Raw genomic sequence first — 12,163 nt, forward strand, 5'->3', positions numbered from 1 at the left:
TGTCCGCTGAAATATCTCCCTAAACATAAGTCCCTGAAAACGAACAAAAGAAGGGACACACATATTACAAGATTCATGTACGAAATAAAGCAACTAATAAAACATTTAAACTTAAACTACGCAAGCAGGACAACCTATACAATAAATTGATTTAAGAAGAAGAAAACTTACATTGCGATAATTAAATGCACCAAGACAAGATATGTATCTAACAGTCCTCTCTAAGTACCAATGATGGTACTCGGGCACTCCACTCTCAGGAACAATCGAGTGTCCTACAAATGTATGATCCAACCGACGCACCCATATAGTTGTACTAGATACATGTTTCAGAATCCATTTGTTCTTGTCATTGCCCCTCAAATTTGTATTATGCTCTGCATCCGAGTAGACAACATCAACATGAATAGTCTGCACGAGCCCAAACTGTCTAGCAACTCTATCAGGGCAATGAAGATCCATAACGAAGATACATATCAAAGGCTCGTACTATCGCCAAATACGCTCACCAGACAAGCAATAAACTGGAAGATCAATAATGACATCAAGAGGGTAAGGCTCCCATATGAACTGCGATGGTACAAGCCCATCCAAGAGTATCCGAGTAACAAGGAGGATACGACCACCCGTAGTAGTGTAGGAATGACCATAAAGCACCTAGAATCATATTACAGTAAACATTCAATTCAAGATCTAAATTAAATTTCTGTTCCCAGGGTTTAGGGATGAAATTCTTCTAGTCACTTCTAAAACCCAATATAGAGATTAATGAACCCTAAAATATTTAAAAGTGCTAAATTAAAATCTTACAAGGAAATAAATTTCAGTTCCTAGGGTTTATACTCCATGGTATAGGGCCTAAAGGCCCCAAACCACGAACCCTAAACCCTAACGCGTTCCGTATTATATGAAATTCTTTTAATCGATTCTAAAACCCAATTTGGGAACTAAAGAACCCTAAAATATTAAAAAAAATACTAAATTAAAATCTTACAAGAAAATAAAGTCCGGTTCCTAGGGTATAGGGCCTAACAACCCTAGACTTTAGATGGAATTAGGGTAAGCTCCATGGTTTAGGGCCTTTAGAGCCTAAAGGCCCTAAACCACAAACCCTAAACCCTAACGCTTTACTAATTCAACATTAACGCTTTACTTATTATATCATATTGCTTCTAAAACCCAATTTGGGGATTAATAAATACTGAAATATTAAAAAATGCTAAATTACTCGAGTCCATGTGGAGCTGTACGCTGCCCTCCCAGAAACGAGCATCAAATAAAGGGACATGTGTGCGAGTGGAGCAAGAGTGGGAAATCTCTCCCATGCCCATAACCGCAATAATATAAGTTAAAAAGCTACCTCATCAACTTCCTTCCTGGTTGCCTTGCATAGCTCCCTATACTAATATGCAAGAACTGCAACCCCCTAAGAAAATGCAGAAACATGGGATGGAAGAGACTTCTAGAATGATCAGTAAACAGTACACCACCACATAGATGAACTAAATAACACAACACCTGGAATCGAATATCATTTGCTAATGCATCATGTGGTAAATGGGGTGGAGCACATGAATTAATAAAGGCCAAACGCACTCTTGCTCCATTCACGTCTTTTTCGGATCGGGAGTGCTATCAAATATGTCACCAACATAAGTAGACCAAGTCATACCAGGGCGAGGGGTGACATAAAAAATAACAACATTACCATCAACAGGAAGCCCTAAAAGAGTAGCTACATCATGCAGAATAATAGTGAACTCATCCATAGGTAAGTGAAAGGTATGAGTCTCTGGCCGCCATCTCTCAAACAGATCTAATATAAGACTCCAATCAAACTGTAAAGATGCCACCCTAGCTACGTCATAGAAATCAGTAGCCTGAAGCAAAGGAACCATCTGAACATCAAGCGTTGAAAATCATCTTGATTATTTTGATTTTTACGCCGACACTTCAACATATCACCACCCCCAACCTCCAAATATCAGAAGATCTACGTGAATCCTAAAGATGAAGAAGGGTAGTGTTAACAGGTCCCTGGTGAACATCCTGCAAATATTTACAATATTAGTAAATATTCAAAAGTTTAAATTTTTTTGCACAATATAGACTAGAAACTAAACAAACCAACAAGATTAATGATAACATAGAAGATGACATATCACTTCTTAAATAACCAAAGATATAACATTTTACAACATAGTAACTCTAAATCAGGCAAAATGTAGTGTCTTTAATTAATATGACTCCTAACATTCACATTAATACTCAATTATCTATTTTAAATTTTTTCGATACTTGTAATGGTTTAATTCCTTATTTGCTTGTTAGGATCAGAAATACGACTTCTCTCAAATCAAAAAATACATATAAATTTTTCCTACAGATAGTGGTTTTAATGCCTACAAATATACACTAAGATACAATAATCACAACATAATCAATCCTTTACGGGAATATTTAATTCTTTTTTGTGCATCACTGTTATATCTAATTGTAACCGAAGATAACCATTACATAAATAAAAATCTCTTTTGGACATTAACAAGTTCAATTATATAAAACATATGCAATGACAAAATCAGGCAATCAACTGCGAAAGTACATGCGACCGCGGGACTCGACTGTGCAGACCAAAGTTGTGTAGTTGAGCAAACTTCACTCTTTGCGACTACTTATAGCCATGACATGTTGCAATATCCGAATATATTCACAGAAATAATATATAAAAAGAATAAGAACATAGAAGATGGTATATTAGACAAACAACTCTGCGAAGTATGTCATTACCAACAATACTTTTGCCAGAAATAGTGCAGCAAATTATACAAACAACTCAATTTGAAAGAGATAGTATGGCTGCTATAAATGTTTTCGTATGGCTGCTATAAATGTTTTCGTGTTTTCGTATGGCTGCTATAAATATTTTCTCGACTGCCTAACACAGCCTGTGACCTAAATTCCCTAACTAAAATTTCAGCTTCTTAAATTAGATAAAGAGCTGAGCAACGAAGCACCACAAATAGGCCTATAAATGTTTTCTCGACTCTACTACAGTACGAGGACTAGATTCCCCTTGTTCTATCGATGAATACTTAAATATCTATAGCAACTGATTAATATGAATAACCAATTCAAGACAAATAATGCATACCGGAAAGTTGAAATTGAACGTTGCTCAACTTAATTCTAAGCAGGGATATTATTTATAAAATATATAAATTAACAAAACTGCAAGTATAAATTCAATAACTATCGCGTAAATTACAAAAAATATTAACAAAAGAAGTATATTACACTAAATGTTATATTGCAGCAAAATATGATGCCAAGCAAACATTACATATAGAAGCATAAATTAAAATCACGATTTCATATATATATATATATATAATCATCTTTGTTCAACACATTAAGAAAACATCTGCATAAACAATATAAACACAATATCTTTGAAAATAATAGTAAATATCCACATAATATCCAGAAAACATAATCAACACAATATGAAGAGAAAGTGACATCTCAAAATTTATGGTTGCAGAAGGTGGCTCAAATTGAAAAACGTGGCTCTATCTATATTTCCTTTTCGATTATGATAATTATATTGTAATTGTCTATTTAAATCCTGCAAAGTTCGGTCAAGGGTATCCCTAACTCGGTATACACGTTGACTTTTTAAAATTTAAACTGGGTGTCATGTGTTTGAAAAGCTTTTTAATATTTATTGAATAATTATTCAAAATCAAAATTCAATATCCTGCAGCAAATGAAAAATATGGGTAAAACTAAGTTACATCTTTAATTAGGCTTCAAATTTGTCCCGGGGACGTGATTTTTATATGAAAATATATATCAATTTTTTTCACCATTATGTACTAATTTATAATTTTTAATAGAATAAAAAGTAGTATGAATATTAAAAAAATCATCGCACATTTCCAAACTAGTAAAATAGTGAATGTGAAGAAAAACAAAAAATCATTTATTGATTAGTTTATTTTAATTTTAAATTTTTTATTACCGTAACTACTCGACATATTCATTTTATCAAGAAATTAAACTTTTAGAATTATTAATATATTTAAAAGTATGACTCTTATCGAACAAAGGTGTGTAGGGGTAAGGACTCGAGTTCTTGATTTCTCCAAGAAAAATTAAAATTTTGACTTCTGATATGTGTGTGAGTTCAACTTTTAAACAATAAAATTCGACTGTTTTAAAATATTTACTCGTTAAGAAAAATGATGGGTTTATAAGAAATGATCCAAAATTAATAAATAAAGTGGGCAAAAAAGTGTAGAATTGCAAAAATATTCTCGTATAACAAGTTAGGTTATTTAATTAGTAAGACATGAATTAATACTAATAGACTTTGTAAAATTTAAATTAAACGTCATGTTTTAAAAAAAATTTCAATACTTATTGAATAATTTTGGATTTAAAATAATTCAAAATCTAAATATAATATCATGATTATAAAAATCCAAAAAAAATCTTTATAAAGTCGATTGAATAAAGCCAGATTTATCACTTTGGTGTAAATAATGGTCCAAATTGTCATTTTTGAAAATTAAGGCCCCATGTGTTACCTCAATCGTGTAAAGTTTTAGTTTTTTTTCTAAAACCTAAAAAAACATTACTTAAAGTTATGCTTTGGTTCCTAACAGTACATCATTTAGCGTTTTGCCCCCAAAACATCACTTTATCTCATGTTTTACATATATAATTTTTTTTTAAAAAAATATTTTTAACCTCAAATAAAAAATTATTAATTCCTAAAATACTAAAAAAAATATTTAAATTGTTTCTAAACCAAAGGGGATAGGTGAATCCTAAAATATTAAAAATTATTAAAATTAAGTTACACTTTTAAATTTGAAATTATTGAAATTTGTCATCTATGAGCTTGCCTGCCCTCACAACTCTCAGTTTGAAAAGGTGCAATTTGCCACAAGAAGTTTAGGATTTTCCAGATTTATTAAGTTTAGAACTGGATGATGTACCTTTACCTCAGAATATCACTCATTTCTTCTCTGCACTTGTTAGTGTGGGGGATGTGTTCATACCCGATTTCACTATATCTTGTCCTCATTTAGCCTGCCTAATTAATGATCGGTACCAGATTACTTGTACCCTCTCATTGTAATTGTCAGATTGTGGTCGTGGCACCAAAACTCCGCGAACTTTGTTGTATTGGTATCTTTCAGGTCAAATCAGATGTTGATGAGCTGGAAAATGTATCTGTAAAACTATGGGATACAAACCAGTACAATAAGGCGACTTGGGAAAATTAGATTGTAGCTTATCGTCATTTCGTAAATGTGTTATCGAAATTGAGTAGTGCCAAGATCCTTACTCTCGACTCTGCTATGATTCAGGTAATCATTTATTTAACTTTTTTCTTGTTTCCTCAGCAAAATGTAAACTTAAACTATTATCTGGTGAACAGTAGTTTAAGTTTATAAATTTGGAAGGCTTCCCGAAAAATCAAATATTCCTGCAATAAAGAATGCCCATTGTACCTGTTATCTTAATCTATTGCATGCTGCTGATATTTAGTTTTAAATTGCATATGGCTTTCAGATTGCTTTATTTTAAATATCTTAGCTAAAATATATTTTAGGAATTTTTTGTGGAAGCTGCCTTCTCCGTTCAGAAAGTTGAAGTATCTGAAGCTATCACAGGGATATAAAGAACCTTTTATAATGTCTGTTAAATTCAAAACGTACTTACTTGGTGGCAATCCAGGAGCAACTATTGTCAAAGCATTGCCTCAGGTATGCATAGAATATGCTCTCTTTGTAAATAAATTGATGCATTATGTGCTTACTCTTGTAGTAAGATACAAGAGTAATAAATTTCATACAACAAGGAATGCAAGCATCAAATAGTGGATCTTGGGGCACTGATTAATTTATTTCGGTGGGAGGCATATATAGCGTTATTGTTTTTATATCAAGTATATAATAACTGCATACCCTAGGGCACAATTAGGTTTGAGATTGAATTATTCGCGCACACATAGCTTTTAATAATGTTTTGCAGATTAATGCTCATCGATAACCATATATACTAATAAAGTGTAGATAAATGACTGCTTCAAAGGTGGAATCAAACCTAGGTAGTTAATAAAGATCACAAATTACTCCATTTTACATTTCAAATCATGAAGTCCGAATCTTAAGAAGTGTCCAGTTTAATTATGAAGCAAGCACATTAACCCTATGAGTATTTTAATCTTACGAGTTACAACTGCGTTCATCAATGCTCAGATGATCCATTTGTAAGCATATGCTATAATTTTTATATCGTTGGTAGTTAAATATGTCATTAAAATTAAACGAACGGATGTGATATATTTAATATATAGTCTTTTATGCATTATAATGTGTATGAACAGATAGCTAGTTAATATATTTAAAGTCATGGCCTGGTTTAAAGTAGATTGTGTTTCCTTGTGTTTGCATTTGGGTCTTATAAGATTTAAGCTCTGCACTTGCTTATTAGAAAAATAGACATGTATGCACAACATATTGTCCATCCTTTTCAGCTGGCATTGGGATTCAATTTCTGTTGCTGCTGGGTTTCAAACCATTATATGTATTAATCTCTCTTAATTTTATGGCATTATCATACTAACTTCTTATGTATGAACATAATATGCTTATTAGTTGTGCAGGACATATCATGACGAGGAGCACTATAACAGTGTGCGAGTAAAGGAAGACACATGTGCTGGAGCTGCCAGGCCTGTGATAATCAAGGTTTTATATCTGTCACTATTCTATGATTTTGTATATTTCCTACTTATTTCTAGGCATCCTCTATTCTGACTGTGAGGTCAGGGGTTCGGAACTTATCTCGCCTATTAGTTAAACATAATTGTGTTAAATATTTAACAATTAGCTGTAGGTTCTGATCTTGTCCAACTTCTAATTGGTGATTGGTAATAAAATCCTAAATATTTTCAATCTGTTCAAGGCTGATGCTAACATTTCGACGATATCTCATCAAGCTAAAGTCTCTGTCACCAACAGGTCTAAAGGAATAGCTGATAAAAATATAGCCCGGAAAATGCTAAAAAGGTCTTATACCATACTTAAACCTAGTTGCAGAGGAGAATTTCTGTTCGCATTTCTTAACTTTTGTAGTTTAATTAATACAGAATATTTTGGTCATCTTTTTTGCTGTGTAGATGATCCCCTCAAGAAACAAGGCTTGTCCCTGCGGTTCTAAGAAGAAATACAAGTCTTGTTGCAGAGTAAAAGGTTACCTGCACTTGATGTTCTTTTATGCATTTTTGAAATGTTTTGTGGCTTCTTTTGGTTTACTGAATTATCTTTTGTTAATTTGTTCCTTTTAGTTTCTTCTCAATGTCCTATACTGTGTCTCTGCTAGTACTTGATCTGTAATTTTATTTTTTGTTCATAAAAATCTGCTGGTATGATCTGCTCGGCATGATAATTTGTGGTAAATGCAATGAACTTTCTTTCTTTTTGTTGCTAAGGAAAATATATTAAAACTCAAAGAAACAACATACAAAATCGCAATAAGACTAAGAAATAAAAAAATCCAAACTGAAAGAGTATAAGATTATGTTTTGACCGTCCTCTACAGTTTAAGGTTTTAGAGCTACATATTACTTACATGGTATCAGGGGATGGAGTGCACATAATTATGGAACGACCATATTTTCTATCGTTTGGCTCTTTCCAGAGAAAACAAATCAAAGTTGCAATGCAGTGAACTTAAATACAATTTGCTGCATTAACATAACGTGTCATATAAATCAAGACCGGATCTAGAGTTATTATTGTCTCACTAAATCAAGAGATGAAGCTCTCTATTTTTTTTTAATATCGTAGAATGCATTTAATTATTTGTGGATAAATGTGTAAACAATTGCAACTGTTCATATTTGAATATCATTAATTTGGATTATAAATCTTCTGTTATCAGGTGCAAGTCCCATGGATATATTCAATTTTCAAGGAGACTTTTTCGAAGATACAATGGGGAGTTGAAATTTATTGCAATTCTTACTTCAATTAACTGTAGTTTGTTATGTATTCAAGTATTTCTAAAAGTTTGTAAACTTCATACTATTGTCTTCTGTTTCGTTTGTATGGTAATATGGTACTTTACATTTGTGACCTTTCAAATTAAGGTGTGCTAGTTTATTCTTTATTCCTTCATTCTAAATTTCTGATTCTGTCAGATTATTTCGGGTAATTTTATGTGGCGTGTGACATGAGGCACGAGTCTCCCGAGTTCCGGTCAAATAGGTCGAATTTTTATAATGCTTATACCCATCAGATTGGGTTCAGGTTAAAATTCTTTAATTTATTTCAAGTCAGGTTTCGTTCGGGTAAGACTAGATGAAAATTTCGGGCATAGTCAACCCGACACGAACCCTACATTGAACATTGCCACCCATACAAGGCAATATGGCCATATTTCTTGACTCATATTTCTAAAAATTTTGTTAGGGATATAGTTTTTTTCGAAAGATAAAGGTAATCTTTACTAAAGGAGCAACAAGCTCAAATAATATACATGCGACAAGCACAAAAAAATCATAAATTAAGGCCGAAGGCTACCAGGTAATCTACTGAAAGAGCTAACTTAGCTAACAAGTGGGTTGTTGCTTTATTAACACGATTATGGTGATGAAAAAATATTGCCTTAAACATAGGCATAAGATGAAATACATCTTGCAGAACCATAAAAAATGATGAATGAACCAAATCGTTGTTGTTTATGGCCTTGCTAACTCGAAGGCAATCCATCATTCAAATCGTTGTTGTTTATGGCCTTACTAACTCGAAGGCAATCCATCATCCAAATCGTTGTTGTTTATGGCCTTGCTAACTCGAACGCAATCCATCATTACTCGTATGTATTTATACCCCATTTGGGTGTAAAGTAGGAGACTTTAGACCACTCCACACGTTTCATCAATATAAACTTCAGTAGTTGAAATTGTTTGAAATTGTTTGATGCTCATCCCAAAATTATATAGGAGCACCCATGCCCATTTTTATATTTATGATCATCAAATCCTGAAGCAAATGAAAAATGTGAGTAAAACTAAGTTAAATCTTTAATTTAAAGACTTCAAATTTGACTCGGTGACATGATTTCCTAGTGACTACTTCAAATAACAAAGAATTTCAATCATTGACTTTGACACTATGACCCCTAGCATGCACAATTAACTTACTCAATATCTTGATTGCATAATTAGTAAACACTCGACCTTTAGATAACTCGTTTGCAATTTCCAACCGCCTTTCATCGAAATACTCAACTGTCTTCAAAAATAGTGCTCTAACTAAGGAACTAATCGGGAACTTTCTATCTTCAAGGATCGCGTTGTTCCAACTTTTCGCATGATTATTGGTCATCATGCCAAAAAGTTCTCCTCCACTACACCATAGATTGCTTATAGGAATGCTCATTTCAAAATTTGACCATAAATTGTTGCTATTTGTTAAGTAGTTTTGACAAATGTATAGCTATTGTAATGTATTTTAAAATTGTTACAAAAGAGTACATTTTTGGCAAAAAAATTTACACTTTGCAACGAATTTGAGCACCCGTTGCATAGCAATTCATGTTTTGGGCACAAAATTTTCCCGGGTCCTTGAAAAGAAGCGGCCTTTCCTATTACTTTTTTTCGGGCTTTCCAGAAACAGGAGCCTAAATGTACAATTACTAAAAATAATTCTATTACATAATTTGTCTAAGTTAAAACACACGGGACTCAATTTACACTCACAGCCACACAAATATACTGACTTCGTACACTCACAACCTTGGAGATTCAGAGTCGATAAAGGCGATTCACGAGCTTTCCTTGGAGGCTCAAAGATTGAATCTCGAGAAATAGTGAAGCTTGGAGATTGAAGCTCAAGGTCGGAGTTGGAGAGTGAAGCTCGAAGAAAACTCAACATCGTACATTAATCAAGCTCAAAGGTAAGAACTGAACTTTAAAATTAGGGCTTTGATTGTGAGGTTGTTGATGCTTTTAAATTTGGCATTTTAAAATTAGGGCTTCGATTGTGATGTTGTTGAAACTTTTAAAATGGGGATTTTAAAATTAGGGTTTCAATTGTGATTTTCTCCAAGATTTAGAAATTATGTTGAAAATATGACTGTGCTCTATTTAAATTAGGGCGCAACTTGTATGATTATGTTTGTAAGAATCAACTTTGATTGTGTTTTTTTTAATTTGGCTGCTCTGCTTTTATTTGGGATTTTTAAATTTGTATGCTATGTTCTTGTTTGTTTTATGCATATGTTTGTGTTGAGATAGTTAATGACTTTAGCATGTATAAAGTGCTTATGTGTTTCGTTTTCAGTAATATCATAAGATCACTTCTCTTTTGTGTTTTTGACCATATTATTAATTTTGTTGCGCAAAAGGAGAGTTAAGAAGGACAAGAATGTCATGGTCAGACGAGCGATGCGTTCATCAGTTAATAATGCTCAAAAGGTACATTTCTAAATTATTGAACTTCACGGTTTTTTCCCCTGATTTCTAGATTGTAGTTTGATGTTATCTATTTTTTATAGTTTTGCAAGGCTATTGATGGGGATAAATCACCACCTACGTCCTTAGAACCATTTGGCCTCCATCCATCCCTTCGACTACGTCCACCCCCTCCACTACCTGTTGATCTCACCAAGATAGAAAGGGTTCCTATCAACCAAGAAATTGGAACTATGGATGCATACTTGGAAATGCAAAAACAGAAAAGGGAAATGCAAAACACACAGGACAAACAGGCTGTGACTACTAATTTGGAGGCTCATCATCAGACCTTTGCAGCCCTGACGGAGATATTGGAGACAAGTAACTTATTGTCATTTTAAGTAATTGTTTCACTACCCAATCCACCCGTGTATGTTTTGCATACTTCGTATGTATCTCAGTACACATGGTACCTTCTCATACGGAAAATTAATATGGCAGTCTCCCCAGTCCACAAAGTACTGGATCTCTACCACTCCTTTGTCCTTTTAAGAATTCTATCATATACTTGGAATCATCGAACTATATCGAAGTTCCCCAAGCGTTTTGCTTGTTTATAGGCACAACTCATCTCATATATATATATATGTACTTCCGAAAATTTTCGGAGTAAGTACTAAGGATGTGAGTTGACCGTTGTCAACAGATAAATAAATAAGAGGGAGAGTTCCCTTTAAAACTATATTCAAAATATTTAAAATAAGTCGAGATAATACTCTCCGACGATCTAAAATTATTCGAATGATTTTCCGAAAATCAGAAAGTATTTTAAATCAGGTTTTATGATTTGAAATAATATTCCTCAACTAATTTATGTTTAAGTAATTTAAGGTAAACTTTAATAATTAATCGAGTTTGAAATAAATAATTATTGGAGAATAATTCTCCTATTTTAAATAAATAAATGAATTAATATCCATCATTCGGGTATTTCAATATAGTTGAGGGAATACGATTTTTAGAAATCGTTTTAATAAAAGTTCGAGGTATTTAATCTTTCGCAAGTGGACGTCGAGTCCCTTGGAACACAACTACTACATATATGAATTCTAACGGTTTTCTAATTAATTAAACATCAAGATTACAACAAATCAACCACCAAAACTAACTTTACATCTATGTTCCAAAAGATTTTTGAAATTAAACCTTAAATAAAGATGGGTCAAAGATTTATACCTTTCTTGAAAGCTTGAGATGTGTTCTTGATGATGGTGAAGTCTTGGGAGTGCTTGGTAGGGTTTTTGGAACCTAGATCAACCATTAAAATCAAGAAACCAAAGAAAAGTTACTATTCATACTATTCACTATCATCTTTCTTGATTTTTTTTACCCATCAAACCTTGATAAAATGAGCTTAAAAATTTATCTTACCTTAGTTTAGGATGTATGAAGCTTAGGAATTAGTGAGGGATTTTACCATGATAGACTAGAGGTTTTTGAATTTGATTTCCCTTCCTATTTGTGCTTCTCCGAATGGAAGAAGAAAATGGGGAGAGAGAGAGTGAGTTTTGTGTTGTGTTTCTTAAATGATTCTTGCATAAGATTGTATTTGATTTGTATATCTTATAGTATATATCTTAGAACTAGAGTATGTTGGCATATCTTTGAACAAATCTTACTAGC

General features: G+C 32.8%; 1 protein-coding gene and 1 long non-coding RNA gene across 6 annotated transcripts; one reads left to right on the plus strand and one right to left on the minus strand.

Moving 5' to 3' along the window:
• Positions 1-4,589: 4,589 nt before the first annotated feature.
• Positions 4,590-8,099, plus strand: LOC141704507 (OVARIAN TUMOR DOMAIN-containing deubiquitinating enzyme 7-like). Of its 5 annotated transcripts, none has more exons than XR_012567973.1 (6): positions 4,590-5,381; positions 5,627-5,780; positions 6,675-6,767; positions 6,985-7,088; positions 7,199-7,271; positions 7,963-8,099. XR_012567973.1 is itself a non-coding variant. In XM_074507758.1 (5 exons), the coding sequence occupies exons 2-5, from the start codon at positions 5,709-5,711 to the stop codon at positions 8,025-8,027; spliced, it is 303 nt and encodes a 100-aa protein (XP_074363859.1). In that variant the 5' UTR covers positions 4,590-5,381; positions 5,627-5,708; the 3' UTR covers positions 8,028-8,099. The 5 variants fall into 5 exon arrangements, 1 of the variants encoding a protein (XP_074363859.1); XR_012567976.1 differs by having other exon boundaries at positions 6,683-6,767; XR_012567975.1 differs by having other exon boundaries at positions 6,683-6,767; positions 7,041-7,088.
• A 483-nt stretch (positions 8,100-8,582) lies between these two features.
• On the minus strand, positions 8,583-11,921 carry LOC141704506 (uncharacterized). Its single transcript, XR_012567972.1, has 2 exons — positions 11,717-11,921; positions 8,583-9,065 (listed from the first exon to the last, which is right to left on the minus strand). It is a non-coding gene; the product is annotated as an uncharacterized LOC141704506 (long non-coding RNA).
• Positions 11,922-12,163: the final 242 nt, after the last annotated feature.

This window comes from Apium graveolens, unplaced genomic scaffold (genome assembly GCF_009905375.1).
Source record: "Apium graveolens cultivar Ventura unplaced genomic scaffold, ASM990537v1 ctg793, whole genome shotgun sequence".
Taxonomy (NCBI): domain Eukaryota; kingdom Viridiplantae; phylum Streptophyta; class Magnoliopsida; order Apiales; family Apiaceae; genus Apium; species Apium graveolens.